Here is a 14,080-nt window from a genome sequence, read left to right on the forward strand (position 1 = left end):
TCGATGTTCGACAGTATAGCGTTATTTTGAAGCGCGGAAGAGCCGTAGACGACAGCTACAAAGTCATTGTTGTCGAATAAATCATACAGCTTCTGAGTTAGCTTTCTTTCAGCTCTTTGTAGACGATTTGTTGGCGAGCTAGCAGTGTCTCCCATACATATGTACTGGCGATCTACGAGAAGAAACCGTCCCAAGTTTTCGATTCTGTCCAGCAGTCCTCTCACATTATCTATGGTTGATTGAGGATTCCCATTCAAGGTCTGTAGGACAAAGACTCTCTTTCCCGGCTCGATGAAGCGGCTATGCGGGCAGTGTTGCAGAGGAAACCCATGGATATAGTAAACACGTTCTCGGTGAATTATGTCTTGGATGTGTAGATTCAGCTGGTTGACTTTCTCCAAGTCTGCGTCTGAGAGACAAATGTTTTGTTCAAGACAGTATCGCTGCACACTCGCAGGGACGTATATTAACATGCAGGAGTTGATGTCGGTTCTGCCCAGAAGTAGGAGGTTTGGCCGGTGTTGAACTTCCAACTGGATCGCGTTGGTGAGTTCAAGTCTGTCATCAATCATCCGTCCCATGCTGTTCTTTCCATGACTTTTGATCGAGGACCAAATCTTCAATGAATTAAAAGCTCTAGATCCAGTGAAAGGGCTAGTGCCCCCAAACGACCACTGCGCGTTGGAGACTGAGTCTGGGTCGGTTGACAAGGCGGTTTGGGTACTGGGCTCTCGAAAAAGGACCAAAGAGCAGTCGTAGGGAATTAGCATTGCTTGCTGCGGATCAACCGTGATCGAATCTGCTTTTTCAATGCCTCGCAGCTTATAACGATGTCGCTCTGAAAAGGCAAGTTGGCTGCCGTGAGAGGCGTCAACATGGAACCAGACATCTTTCTCTTGGAGGATCTGCGATAGACCATGTAAATCGTCGATCCTCATAAACGTTGGATCACCTGCATATGCAACACAGGCCATGACGATATTCCCCAATTTCCCCTCTTGGTCGATAATCCGTTTTAAAGCTTCTTGATCCATATGACACTCAGCATTGACGGGAACGGATGTGACATTCTCTTCTCCAAGGGACATCATCGCAATGGCTGAGCGTATTGAGTGATTCTCTGTGATATCTGGTACCAACACACGGACCTTGCTCGGCAGCACTGGAATACCGATCAAGCGTGATCCGGGGAAACACTTTTCTCTCGCAGCCAAAAGCGCGACAGTATTTGAGAGACATCCGCCAGGCGTAAAGATTCCGCCGACATCCATGGCTCTGGTGTAAGCTCCAAGTACAGGATATCCAAGCGCCACACGTAGCCAGTGTATGACTTCCATCTCAACAAACGTCGCTCTTGGTGGACAATTCTCTGGGTCCGCCATGTTTTGGTTCAGAAGTGGTATCAAGAGGGCTGCCCCCATTGCAGCAGGGCACATAGCAGCATCAGAAGATCCCAAAAAGTTTGGAGAATTCGATTTAGTACTCTCCGCAATGATGGATATGAATTCATGGATAAGTTGGTGGTCTGTGAGGCCAGACTCTGGCAAGGAGGAGAAGCTGACTTGGCGTGGCACAATGATCCGGGCTTCTGGATGTTTGGGTCTTTCGGCATTGAAAAGGACGCCACGTCTAATGACCTCGTCAAAAAACAGTCTGGTCCTGCCCTCGCCTTCATCTTTGGTAGGTCTGGGGTGTTCATTCAGATGTGGGGGAGAAGATGTTGTCATGCCGGGCATGGAGAGGGGGGAACAAAGCTGCTAATAAGAAGTTTGAACAGGGGGTGGATAGACCGCGGAGAGGTTAAGTGGTATCCTGCAGTATTTTATACATGGCATCACGCTTTGGCTCGTAGTAGCAGCAGAACGATCATTGACTGTTGCAAACAAAAGGCCATGCATGGTAAGACAAACAGCATATGTACCCGGTTGAGGCTCAACTTGAAGAGGCGTCATGATAAGTAAGTTTGCAAAAGAGTCATGTTCAACTTCCAACTTACACAGCACACGCTAGACTGTGGAAGGGAGCACGAGACACAGCGTAACTCGGGAGGGATTGATCACAAACATTCATCATATTCCATTTGCGTCCATTAAGCATTTCTGTGTCATTGCAACCTGTGTGAGCGTTGTAGTAGGCTGGCGGCTCTGCACAGTCGTGATGAGTCGCTATTATCAGATACAGTAGGAAGCACAGGATTCTGCCCGGTTTGCAATACATGGAAAAAGGATGGAAGGTTTTTATGGAATCTGCTGACTTCAGGGCTGTGATACTATCGGAACATAACATATGCTTTGGTTCATGTGTGATGAGCTATGGCATGACATGGCCAAAAACATTTACGTGCTTGACGTCCCTAATTAACCTTGCAAGAGCATAATTAGCATACATAAGATCGATATGCGTGCAAGGATGCAGAGTGAGTCTCTACTACTGAAAGACTCATTGTAGAGAACATAGAAGAGTTGACATGTCCAAGTTGGCGATCTATTTTTATTATTGCTGGTAAAACAGACAGGCTAAGACATGCAGAAAGATCAGCTGATGAACGATACTGTATGCTCGGATAGTCTCATGTCAGTATGAATGACAATGCAGTGTCTTTTATGACAGCGCTTAGACAGAAAAGCAAACATGTGATTAGCTCACAAACTCGCAATCCTCATCTGAGACAACAAATAAACTACATTATAAGAGACTTAAGCCATGTCCATATATCTTAAGCTAAAGTACTTTTATAGGTCAAGCTTATACTTTAGATATAGAGATAATGTTGTTCTCCGTTGAATGGACAATATTAGGACGTCTTGATCGTCGGAACACGGCAGATGAAAACAACGACTAGGGGACCCAAGAGCTTCCTCCGATTGGCAAATCGTATATTACCTCTTGTTGCGACTAGGCTAGTTCAAGTAGGTATCGCAAATCATGCAGGGTTGATACATACCTATCTAAGCGCCTGGTCCAAAAGTATCTTTGCAAAGGGTCTTTGCTCAATTAAGTGGCACGCCGCACGCAGTATTCATTTCATTCCTTCTGTTGGACGGCAGTTGTTAGTTGGCTTCTGAATTTCACTCGCATTCTTACTTCCTTCTTCATCTTCTTTTTCCATTTTCCTCTGAATCGTTCATCACTAGACTTCAGCTTATGTCTACCTGACGATGCTGTATAATCACACAAGGACAGACTCCTTAACCACTCTCTTATCTAGATACATAGGCTCATCGCACTCACCACTCGCTCACTATTTCCGCAATCCAGTGGCTAAATCACCTAAATTCCCTCGCTGAAAGCCTCGAGATCAGCTTCTACAACTCAGATATTGTGCCCTACGAAACAAATGGCAAAGCTATTATCTGAACTAACACCTTCATTCCCGCCGAGCTTGATAGCGCCAAAACGATATCGATGGGCTGCGGGAGTCATTTTTGTCGTCTTTTTGTTCTACTTCTTTTCAATTAATGGATTTCTCTACCAGGAGCCCTTGACATACCGTGGCTCGATAGAGGTCGATTGGTCGCGCTTCGCCTACACCCAATATGTCACCAACAGCGACTATCTCTGTAACTCGGTCATGCTCTTTGAGTCATTGCACCGTTTTTCCAGTCGTGCCGACAGAGTGATGATGTATCCTTCTCACATGTTCGAGGCAAATAACGGCAGTTCTGTGGATACCCAATTGCTTATCAAGGCTCGCGATGAATATCGAGTCAAGCTCGTTCCCATTACAGTCCAGCACAAGGATAATAAAGATAGTAAACAGTACCCTCATCACTTCATCTGGGCCCAATTCTTATCCAGGAACCAGGCTAACTAATGCCGTCTTTAGATACCTGGGCTGATTCATACACAAAGCTCCTCGCTTTTAATCAGACCCAATACAGCCGCGTGCTTTCTATCGATTCTGATTCCACGCTCTTGCAAAACATGGATGAACTATTCCTTTCGCCCCCAGCACCAGTAGCTATGCCAAGAGCTTACTGGCTGTTTCCTGAGAAGGAGATCCTCTCATCTCAGGTAATACTTCTCCAACCTTCAGAAAAGGAATTTGCTCGCATTATGGCCAAGGTGGACTCTGCCTCTGAGAACGACTTTGATATGGAGATTGTGAACTACCTGTATCGCGAGAGTGCTCTTGTCCTCCCGCATCGTCCCTATGACTTGCTAACGGGCGAGTTCCGTGCAAACGATCACAAGAGGTATCTCGGCTCTGACACTGAGCCTTGGGATCCCGCCACTGTCTACAACGAAGCCAAACTCGTCCATTTTTCGGACTGGCCGGTTTCCAAGCCATGGATACAAACGGATGAGGAACTTCGCCTCCAGTCACAACCCAACTGCACAACTTTGGCAGATGGTGCAGAGGACTGCGCGGCAAGGATAATATGGAACTCTTTCTATACAGATTTCAAACGAAAGCGGAAGGTAAATATACGTCTCGGTCGTCTTATGCTTGACTGGAAGCTAACAAGATGTAGGAAATTTGCGGACTGGATGAGGTAGTGATATTGCCCGAGGAAGAATACGAGGAATAATCTCCTGGCAAAGGCAGGCTATTCAATATCAGAGCAATGACTATAAGGCTCGAAATGTATTGTGAGTAAAGGCGTACATGTTGATTCCTTGTGGAATGTACATTTGATGTGATACCTACAGGCGTGTTATTCGAGACGAACGCGAGATGATTTGGCATGAGCAAAGTGTTTGTTTACTATCAAGAGAAAACACGACACGGCAATAGACAATATCCCTAGACTTCTGTTCAGCAATTAGGTACCTAGCCAGGCCGTATGATTACAATCTGTACGACACACTTACACACAATCGGGCCAATCACGGATCTTAACGGCAGACCAGACCCATAGTTACCCGTTAATTGACGTTGTAGCTGCGTTACCCCCACATCTGTTTGTGTGCCTGTGATGTCTTGGGTTGTCCTTCGTGAGTACAAACATTACGACAATCAAGAATGGCGTACCAAGTATGAGATACCTTACCCAGGGTAAGTAGTGGAGCAGTGTCCCAATTCACACAGGTGGCCACTTGTCAGTTGCATTGGTGGCAGCTCACGACTACACACTGTTGTGTATTTCTTTAGTGTGTCGACCGATACTTATGCATCTTTTACCTGATCGGTAAACTTCTATTGTCTCGGACATCTCGTCCACTAGCATATACTATTTTTGTACACGATGGTGGCCCTTCTGGTTTGTCCCGCTAAAATGGTCGTATGGCATGCTGACAGCTCCAAGAGACTCTCCTTATAAGTTGAAACTGCAGCCATGACAATCACATACGACCATACCTATCAGAGAACTCGGGATCCCGTCCGCTCTCCCATAGATAAGCTGGTAAGGGGCGGATTAGTAGTTGGGTCGGTGACGACCAGCGAATCCCCGCTGTTGTATGTTTTCCCTTTTGCTGTTTCTGCCCCTTTTTGCCGAAGGGGATGAAGGTTGGATCATTGGAGAGAGGGACACTGGGAAGCGATTGTGGGCTAAACTGGGTCACGAGTGGCGTGTATAGACCAAGATGATTGTTCTGAAATGCAATTTCGCTATGTCTGATGTATGCGTAAATGCCGTTCGATGGCTCTTCGAGGTCATCGAACGGCATCTCCTAGGATGCAACTCGTACAAGTCCAACCGCTTGACTGATCTCCAGTTTGCTGTAAAAATCCGGCCTTGAACTCGACTATCCTCGTGGTCGAGATCCCCGTTGCAAAAAGTCCAACTCCTTCTTCTCCTTACCAGCAACCTTCTTCCTCTTCCTCTCAATCGCCCTATCAACCTGTCCCTTACTCATGCCCTCATATCTATTCACAAGCAGCTGCTTCTTCTGCTCGCTCTTCTTGAGGTAAAACGGCGTCTTGCCCTGCGCCACAAGCTCCTTCTCCTTCTGGCGATGCTCCTTCAGCAACCTCTCTTCCTCCTGTCTTCGCATGTTGGCCTTCTTGCGAGATTCCATGGATTGGAGTTGGCGCTTTAGATTGTCCTTCTCGTAGGAGTCTTTAGTCTTCTTGATCTGTGCGCGAAGGTCGGCCATCTCCTTGTCGCGGTATTCGTCTAGGAAGGCGTAGGCTTTGCTAGCTTTCTCTTCGTCGACGCGGCCTACTAGAGGGTCGAAGCGAGGATCGCGGTATTGGCGCCGGTTATCTGGGAGGATCTCACGGCGGCGAGATACGGGCTTCTTGGAGGTTTGTTCTTGCGGGGCGTGTTTGGAAGATCGTTTGGGCTTGGGGTCGTCCTTTGATTTGGTGGATTTCCTGGGCGCCGGTGTTTCTGTTTTTGGGGCGTCTTCATCGGCAGATTTCTTCGATTTTGATTTGCGACCAGCAGATGGCAATGATGCTTGTGCTTTTGCGAGAGCTCCAAATGAGACTGATGAGAGGTCTATTTTTGGCGTGTCTTGCTCGGGCTGTGGTATAGTCAGCACTGTGTTTTCAAGGAGAGACGTAATGGGCTTACCTCTGATTCATCTTCCGAACCTTCTTCAGATTCTTGATCTTCCTCTTCATCCTCATCAGAAGATACGCCTCGAATACCCTGCTCCTCCACCTCATCACCATCATCATCGTCCTCACTTGAGGAACCTTGGCTCTCTGGCTCTTCTACCCACTCATCCTCTCTCCTCGGTCGCACTCTTCTCTCCAGTCCAAATGAAGATGACGTTTTGCGCTTGAAAGCCATGTTGTGCTGCTGTATGCAATTGAATAACTGCTGTTCAATGTTTGATCATGGCGGCGCTGGGAACTTTTTTATTTTCCAGCTTTGATAAGCCCCACGAAGAAGCCTTATCTTAGCGCCCCGGTAAGTGAATCTGCATTGAACGTATCCTGACATGGTTACTGGTCAAACTTTTGGCACCTCAAGATCAAGACTTTTTAGAAAATGGAGTGTTATGGTCGCTACATAATAGAGTCTACTAGGCCCTGCAGTCTCAAGCAGCCTCTTATAGCGCAGTGAAACAGTACGTGAACAGCCTCAAAGTGCTGTTATGGTCCCTCTATTTAATGATTTGCATAAATGGGTCTAGGCCCACCCCCTGCTGCCCCGCGATTTCGGCCGCTAAAGTTAAGAAAAGCCAAATGTTTGTATCGCAAATCGTATTCTTCTTTGGTTAATGCGCCTCTCTTCCTCCTTTCCCCATGCTGGGCACCGTTCGCCATTTGGTGAAGAATCGTAATTTTATATTCTTTGGTACATCCCGTACTCCTAAATTCTTTGACTTTAGCTTTACTTCTCCACTGCCATTCAACTCGACAGCACCAAAGACTTCACCAACACAGGATGCTTCTTTTCTTCTCCCAGCTTCAGCCATGACAGGATATAAAGAACTCGTCGTGCTGAATGGGTCGTCATCCAGGCCGATTAAAATACCAGGCCTCACTTTGGCGCAACCCAGACAGGGTGATGCGCCCAAGAATGCGCCCAAAGGCCCCAAGAAGAAGAATAAAGCTGGTGCAGATGCAAAGTACGTTCAAGAGATCTATCTCAAATATTCCATGAGGCTCCCGGAGGCATTCCAACGCTCCGAAAGACTTCGGGAATGTATAGTCTATCAGTTGGGACTTCGGTCTGGAACAAGACTGAATTCGCCTGTGGACGTGTCGAGAGCCTCTGAAACTCATAGCATAGAATCTTTCCATACCAGGTCACTAACTCCTCTTAGAATCCCCAAAGGCCCCAGGGCAATGATCCAGGCCCTTCCAGTTCAACGTCGCTCTTCGTCACCCCACAAGATCCCAAGCAAAGCCTCTGGAGGTGTTCCCAACCCTACGCCCGAATATATCGCCCAAGCGAACCTCAGCCCCGAAAAACTCCCTCAACCGCGTCGCATTCTCATCATAATGGACCTCAACGGTACTCTCCTCTATCGGCCCAACAAGCGCCGGCCCTTCGACTTCGTCGAGCGACCTCATGCAAAGACCTTCATGAAATACTGCCTCGACGCTTTCCATGTTGCGATTTGGTCCTCAGCCCGCCCTGAAAACGTCAACAAGATGGTTGAACAGCTCCTCACACCTGAACAGCGCGAACGGGTTCTTGTCGTTTGGGGTCGTGATTCTTTTGGTCTGTCAGAGGGTGATTATAACGCAAAAGTGCAAGTATACAAACGCCTCACGACCGTATGGACTAATCCGCGGGTGAGGGCTGCTCATCCCCAGGCTCATAAGGGAGGCCTTTGGAATCAGAGCAACACTATTTTGGTTGACGACTCGTTAGAGAAGGGCCGGAGTGAACCATTCAACACGCTTACTCTTCCTGAGTTCTCCGGTCTGTCCACGGAGATGCCCAATGTCTTACCTCAGGTTCACGATTACCTGAATGAACTGGCCTACCAGGCGGATATCAGCCGCTTTGTAAGACAGTCACCTTTCAAGCTTGATCCAGTCTATGTCTTGCCAGAGCATGCAGCCTAGTCAGGTTTGACCACGCGCCAACTTGGGAAGTATCAGGAAGAAGATGAATCACAGGATATCATAGACGGTTTAGATTCATTTAGAGATACCCGAGGCCCGAGGCCTCATGAGATACAACTTCATAGCGTGTTGATGATAGAACATAAATGGTCATTGCCAAAGGCGACACATAAAACTTGATCTCAAAAAAAAAAGTTCCTTTCAATTGTCTATAAGTAACAGACAGCTCTTCGTCCTTTTGGGTACTACATAGGGAATTGCCAGCCGGCAGGGCCTTCATGAGGCATAAAGTATCATAAACTCATTTACCCTCCCAACCATTTAACCATAAGCCATTATCATCATCGCTCTTGTTTTCTTTTTCCTTTTTTTTGATTTGTTTATTTGAAGACCTTGCCGTCAGCAAGCTTGTACTCCTTGCCGTTGACGGTGATGGGCTTCTCCCAGCCCCAGGCATCCGAGACGAACTGCCGGTGCTCGGGGTTGGAGGGGTCGAGCTTCTCGAAGTTGTAGCTCTCCCAATCGGGGGCGACATCGAAGGCGGGAACGTGCTCCTGGCCTCGGATGACGAAAGCACCCTGGATGACGGAGTCGTTGTTCTCGCCGTAGACGGCAGCACATCCGAAGATGTACTTGCGGGAACCCTCAAGACGGTTGTTGAAGCCACCAATCAGATTGTTTGACATGAAGGTGAGGGTAAGCTCCTCGTTGTACTTGTAGTCAACCTTCCAGATGGAGTACTCCTCGAAGTTCAGGTTCTCCCAGAAGTACTTCATGGCCTCGTTGTGGTCCTTGATGTTGGAGTACTGGCGCTTCCACTCATCGAGAGGGAAAGAGGGGCGACCGAGAGCCTCGAGAGGGTGCTTGGCCTTGGGGGCAGCAGGAGCCTCCTCAGCAGCGGGAGCAGCCTCAGCGGCGGGGGCGGCCTCCTTCTTGACCTCCTTCTTGGCCTCCTTCTTGGGCTGCTCAGGCTTCTTGGGGGGAGTGTTGGTAAGAGCGGGAGTCTCGAGGAGCTCAACCTTCTCAGCAACCTCGGCGAAGATGGGCTGAGCGCGGACAGTCTCGAACCATCGAGTGACGGCGGGGTTCTCCTCACGCCACTGCTTGTCGAAGAAGTACTGGAAGCCACGGACGGCGATGCCAGCAGCGAAGAGGTCGGCAAGGGTGATGCGCTCGCCAACAAGGAAGGTGTTGCGGATGAGGTGCTCCTCGACAACGGAGAAAGCCTTCAGGGAAGCCTTGGAGGCATCATCGACGTTCTTCTTGTTGTAGGGAGCGTCGCCCTTGAGGGGACCGAACCAAGCGATGAGGCTGGGAAGGATCTCGGAGTTGAAGAAGGACATCCACTTCAGGATAGAAGCATAGCTTTGGATGGTTAGCGAGAGAACTTCTCAAGGGCCGTTGACATGAACATACTCCTGCTTGGTCTTGCCGAGAAGAGTAGTCTTCTCGTTCTGGGAGGTGACTATAGCGGGGTTAGCAAAGATCCCGACAAAGCTGACAACATAGACAATGAATTGGGTTGCAGGGTCAGAAGTTAGGCGATATCCACACAATAGCTCTTGAAAAAGACATTTCAGACAGGGATAACTGTATAATAATGCTAGGTCATCACTCGCAAGGGAGGGGTAAGAAGGAAGAAAAGTGGTGCCAGATTAGGCACGCATCGCGCACAGCTTCACTTACTGTAGATGGCAATGGCAATGCACTCAGAGAGAGCGAAACCATCCTCGCCAATGAAGGCAGGGATCTTGCCGAGACCGTTGGCCTTGAGGTGCTCAACGGTAGCGTTGCCCTTCTCGGCCTCAACGATGTTGAGCTCGATGTCGTTGGCCTTAGCGACCGCGCGGATGGCGGTAGAACGGCAGTTGTTCTGGAAGAACCAAGACCAGTCAGTAACGACGCTCTTTGTTTGAACTTGCAGCAAATTCAGATTCAATTTCAATGCTCGAGAGTATGTACCTCGCGGGTGAAGAGAGTTCCGAAAGCCATCTTGATTGCTTTGCTGAGGCAGCTGAGAACGAACCAGTTGACAGACAAAGAGACGAAGGAGGAATGAGGAGGAGAAAAAAGAGGAGGGGAAGTTTTTTTCTAATAAGTGTGTCAAATTGCTTGCCCCGCGCTAGTGGGGTCCTGCCTTACTGCCCGAGCAACGAGCAATACCCAGTAAACTGCGAAAGACGTGGCTGTGATGCAGTGTGGCGGGTGAAATCTGTGGCGTATAGATAAGTCTATCTGTACCTATTCGAACATCCATCCTCTCCACGTGACCTCACCGACTCAGCTAGCCCGTGATGGACCTTGAATTCCCGTGAAGTTTTTTGGACCGTCAGTGAACCTCGTGGTCCAATACGATACCGACGGGGCCATCCTCCGAATTGGCCATCATGTCGACGTTTACACATAGCCTACGGCAGCTGAGATGTCAAGGCCAACTTTTCCGAGCACCATGGCCTCAACCTGCCTTGCAAAGAGCGACTTTTCCCCTCGGTGTGCGAAGCATCGCCAGTGAAACATCTTCAACGATCGTCGAACCGAAGCCCGATCCCTTCGCCGTGATAGATTCTAGTTCCAAGATTTCTCTGCCATTCCAGGATGTCCAGCATGCGAGAGCCGTTCCCATCTCGGCTTCGTACTTCTCTCGGGAACCTCAATTCAATGAGATGTACCTACGAATCGCTCGTCTTCTCACCAAATACCACACTCTTCCGACACTACCCCCAAGCGCTGCTCCTCCGACAGCTTGGATAAAGCTCGACGAAATGCGATCGAAACTTGGTGAACCAATTAAGGCCTCCCACTACGCCAAGGTCATTCGAGTTGCCAAGCGGCTGAATCAGATTGAGACTTCACTCTTCCCTGAGGAAGTCCGGGTTGCTCTTGAGGATTTCAAGCGAGACATCAACCCATTCATGAATGTACCTCACGAGGTGACAGTCGACAAGTTTGGACGAGCTGTTGGTGTCGGCAAGCGAAAAGAATCTACTGCTCGGGCTTGGGTTGTGGAGGGTACAGGAGAAGTGCTGATCAATGGCAAGACCCTCAGCCAAGCTTTCGGTCGTGTCCATGATCGTGAGAGTGCGGTCTGGGCTCTCCAGGCCACTGAGAGATTAGACAAGTACAATGTCTGGGCATTGGTGGAAGGTGGTGGAACAACCGGTCAGGCCGAGGCTCTTACGTTGGCAGTTGCCAAAGCTCTGATCGTTCACGAGCCAGCGCTCAAGACTGCTCTTCGAAAAGGTACGTGCTTGATAATCACCGTCGCTATTGATTTTGTTACAGTGACTAATGCTCGTATCTACAGCTGGGTGTATCACCAGAGACCCAAGGACAGTGGAGAGGAAGAAGCACGGCCATGTCAAGGCACGCAAGATGCCCGCCTGGGTCAAGCGATAAGCAAATTTTGCAAAAAGCTGGCATTTCACGACTTTGGATCGAGCATGTTGCTGTGATCATGATGAGAAAGGTGGTGAGCGGGGCGCTCATCCAACCTCCATGTATAAACAATACTTTTGTAGTTCTAGAAACCCATGCCCGGCCTTGAAAAAAAAAAATGTGATTTTTGGCTTGTGATCATGTGGACGAGCAATTATGGCTGGAACCCGTCATAAAAGGCACTCCTGTTCCTTGGTGGTTCAGATCGTGTCTATTCGAAATAACAGTTGGTGTACTCAGACGAATGTAACCATAGATCTCAGATGAGCTGATGCGGCATCACGTCTCCGGTTCCTCGGGTTCCGGAAAGTCGTACCTGTTCATCACATGGGAATCCTTGTTGCCAGACGTCAATACTTCCTTCACGCGCCCTGGAGAGTATCTAATGACATGCAGGGGGTCAACGAACCTTGAGAACCCCAGCCTTCATCATGTGTGTATAAGACATTTTCTGACGTGCTAAACATGTCAAGCACCTACCGGCCGAACCGGATGGCAGCAATTATGTACGGGCCATCCCATCGAACCCTGAAGGGTGCTCCTTGACGGTAATTAGCAAGCCACCAAGGCGCTGATAGCTCCCGTTATCCGCTCGTGTCATGATTTTATACCGCAATCGGCTATATTGCCGTTAAGTAAAGTCGAATAATCGTATCGTTAGCGCTAATGCAAGACGAACGTTGGAGTAATACTAATAGTACATGAGCCCTGGACCTTGATATAACAACGAACTTTTATCAAGTTTGAATCGGGACAGAGCGGATGGCAATCGGCGAAGTACTGAACATCCCTGGCACTATTAGCTCCATGGCAATTGAATAACGAGTGCACTCCGGTTGGCCAAGCCGGGGAGGAAGTTCGTATTTAGCTGTAGTAATTGTAATTGCGGTCCTTCTTCCACAGCCCGCTGGTCGCAGCGTCCCAGCGAGGGACGTTGCTTTGGCGCGCAATACATATGGCATTAAAGGCGTGGATATAGGGGCCGATCCATAATGCTTTTGTGCTAGTGACTCTTGAGGTAAGCAGCTCGTTGATATGAACAAGCGGATAGCTCTATAGAGTAATCACCTCAAGCCATTGCATCAGCTGTTAAGCTGGAGAGTGGATTGCTGAAGAATAAGAAGATTTCTAGAATCAGTTTCAGTGGGGTGGCTTGAAGTGTTTCAGCTCATGCATGTTCAGGAAGAAAAGCGGTTGGTTCAATTTTTAAGATCCAACGGCACAACGGTGTGGCGGGATGGAGAATCTTCCGAAAATGATGTTCAGTTACCCCCCGGGGAGGATCGGTACCTGATAATGTTGAAACTGATGTTGACTCAAATAAAGCAATTCTGGGTACCTAATCAGCATAATGATCACAACAAACGCGACTCGTACAAAATGGGAATTGGAGCCGTTGGAATCATGTCAAGCCCTATGGTAAGAATCCACAAATGCTGCGAAAGTTAAGATAAACTTACAATGGCGATGCGCTAGGCGAACCTCCAATACTTGTTGGATCTTAGCATAATGACGGCATAGGAGATCCAGAGTTCTCGGTGTAGTGATAACCAACATCACGCGGTGTCCTCGTCGAACTCAGGATTGAGGCCGCCACTTAGCCCGTGCCAACGCGGATCCAGCTAGAGTTAGTACTGATGAATAATATCCAGAAATCGCTCTCATCATGGTGGAGGTGGAGAGCGTTAAGCATGGGCAGACGGCGGTTTGAGGTCGGAGGCTTTGGGGCGGACGCAGCCACGAGTGGATAGAGACCCCTGTTGCCTGAGAATCGGTGCCATTGCGGCACTCTGTACTGGATACTCCGTACATGCGGTGTATCTGGACAATCTCCAGTCTCATCTCGTTCCAAGAGTTGAGGAAAAGTTAACGGCCAACGGCTTTTAGGCGAGGCTGAGATCGTCTTTAGTTCTTCGATCAAACTAATTTGGCGTGCATACGGAGTATATGTATGTGTGTTGATCAGCATAACACAATAGTAGCAGCATATGCACAACATTCATAAGAAGGCTCCGAATGTCTTTCTCGAACTTTTGGTTGCTATGCTTGGATAGTGAACATGCAAGGCGAGCAGGGCTGTGATCAACGGAGCGAGGTACCTTTGTTAGTCAATTGGTGTCTGGGCAGTATTATGATTGGGCTTCGAGTTCAGCATCACTATCGTCGCCCCTCGAACCCCAGCTGCCCAGCCAAACTAAAGGCATATTCTCATGCGTGGCTGATGCG

At 48.7% G+C, this 14,080-nt stretch overlaps 5 protein-coding genes across 5 annotated transcripts; 3 read left to right on the forward strand and 2 right to left on the reverse strand.

Moving 5' to 3' along the window:
- Nucleotides 1-3,637: 3,637 nt before the first annotated feature.
- On the forward strand, nucleotides 3,638-4,532 carry GNT1_1 (N-acetylglucosaminyltransferase; the record flags this gene model as incomplete). The annotated part of the gene is made up of 3 exons (XM_044820808.1): nucleotides 3,638-3,752; nucleotides 3,827-4,422; nucleotides 4,476-4,532. The coding sequence occupies 3 exons, from the start codon at nucleotides 3,638-3,640 to the stop codon at nucleotides 4,530-4,532; spliced, it is 768 nt and encodes a 255-aa protein (XP_044685108.1).
- A 1,159-nt stretch (nucleotides 4,533-5,691) lies between these two features.
- On the reverse strand, nucleotides 5,692-6,686 carry RRP36 (rRNA biogenesis protein rrp36; the record flags this gene model as incomplete). The annotated part of the gene is made up of 2 exons (XM_044820809.1): nucleotides 5,692-6,414; nucleotides 6,465-6,686. 2 exons carry the CDS (start codon nucleotides 6,684-6,686, stop codon nucleotides 5,692-5,694), a joined length of 945 nt encoding a protein of 314 aa, XP_044685109.1.
- Nucleotides 6,687-7,315: 629 nt separating this feature from the next.
- On the forward strand, nucleotides 7,316-8,419 carry J7337_003092 (uncharacterized protein; the record flags this gene model as incomplete). The annotated part of the gene is made up of 2 exons (XM_044820810.1): nucleotides 7,316-7,470; nucleotides 7,669-8,419. 2 exons carry the CDS (start codon nucleotides 7,316-7,318, stop codon nucleotides 8,417-8,419), a joined length of 906 nt encoding a protein of 301 aa, XP_044685110.1.
- Nucleotides 8,420-8,799: 380 nt separating this feature from the next.
- On the reverse strand, nucleotides 8,800-10,411 carry J7337_003093 (uncharacterized protein; the record flags this gene model as incomplete). The annotated part of the gene is made up of 4 exons (XM_044820811.1): nucleotides 8,800-9,784; nucleotides 9,836-9,884; nucleotides 10,106-10,292; nucleotides 10,382-10,411. 4 exons carry the CDS (start codon nucleotides 10,409-10,411, stop codon nucleotides 8,800-8,802), a joined length of 1,251 nt encoding a protein of 416 aa, XP_044685111.1.
- Nucleotides 10,412-10,806: 395 nt separating this feature from the next.
- MRP9 (37S ribosomal protein S9, mitochondrial) lies at nucleotides 10,807-11,815 on the forward strand (the record flags this gene model as incomplete). Its single annotated transcript, XM_044820812.1, has 2 exons — nucleotides 10,807-11,659; nucleotides 11,724-11,815. 2 exons carry the CDS (start codon nucleotides 10,807-10,809, stop codon nucleotides 11,813-11,815), a joined length of 945 nt encoding a protein of 314 aa, XP_044685112.1.
- Nucleotides 11,816-14,080: the final 2,265 nt, after the last annotated feature.

This window comes from Fusarium musae, chromosome 2 (genome assembly GCF_019915245.1).
Source record: "Fusarium musae strain F31 chromosome 2, whole genome shotgun sequence".
Taxonomy (NCBI): Eukaryota; Fungi; Ascomycota; class Sordariomycetes; order Hypocreales; family Nectriaceae; genus Fusarium; species Fusarium musae.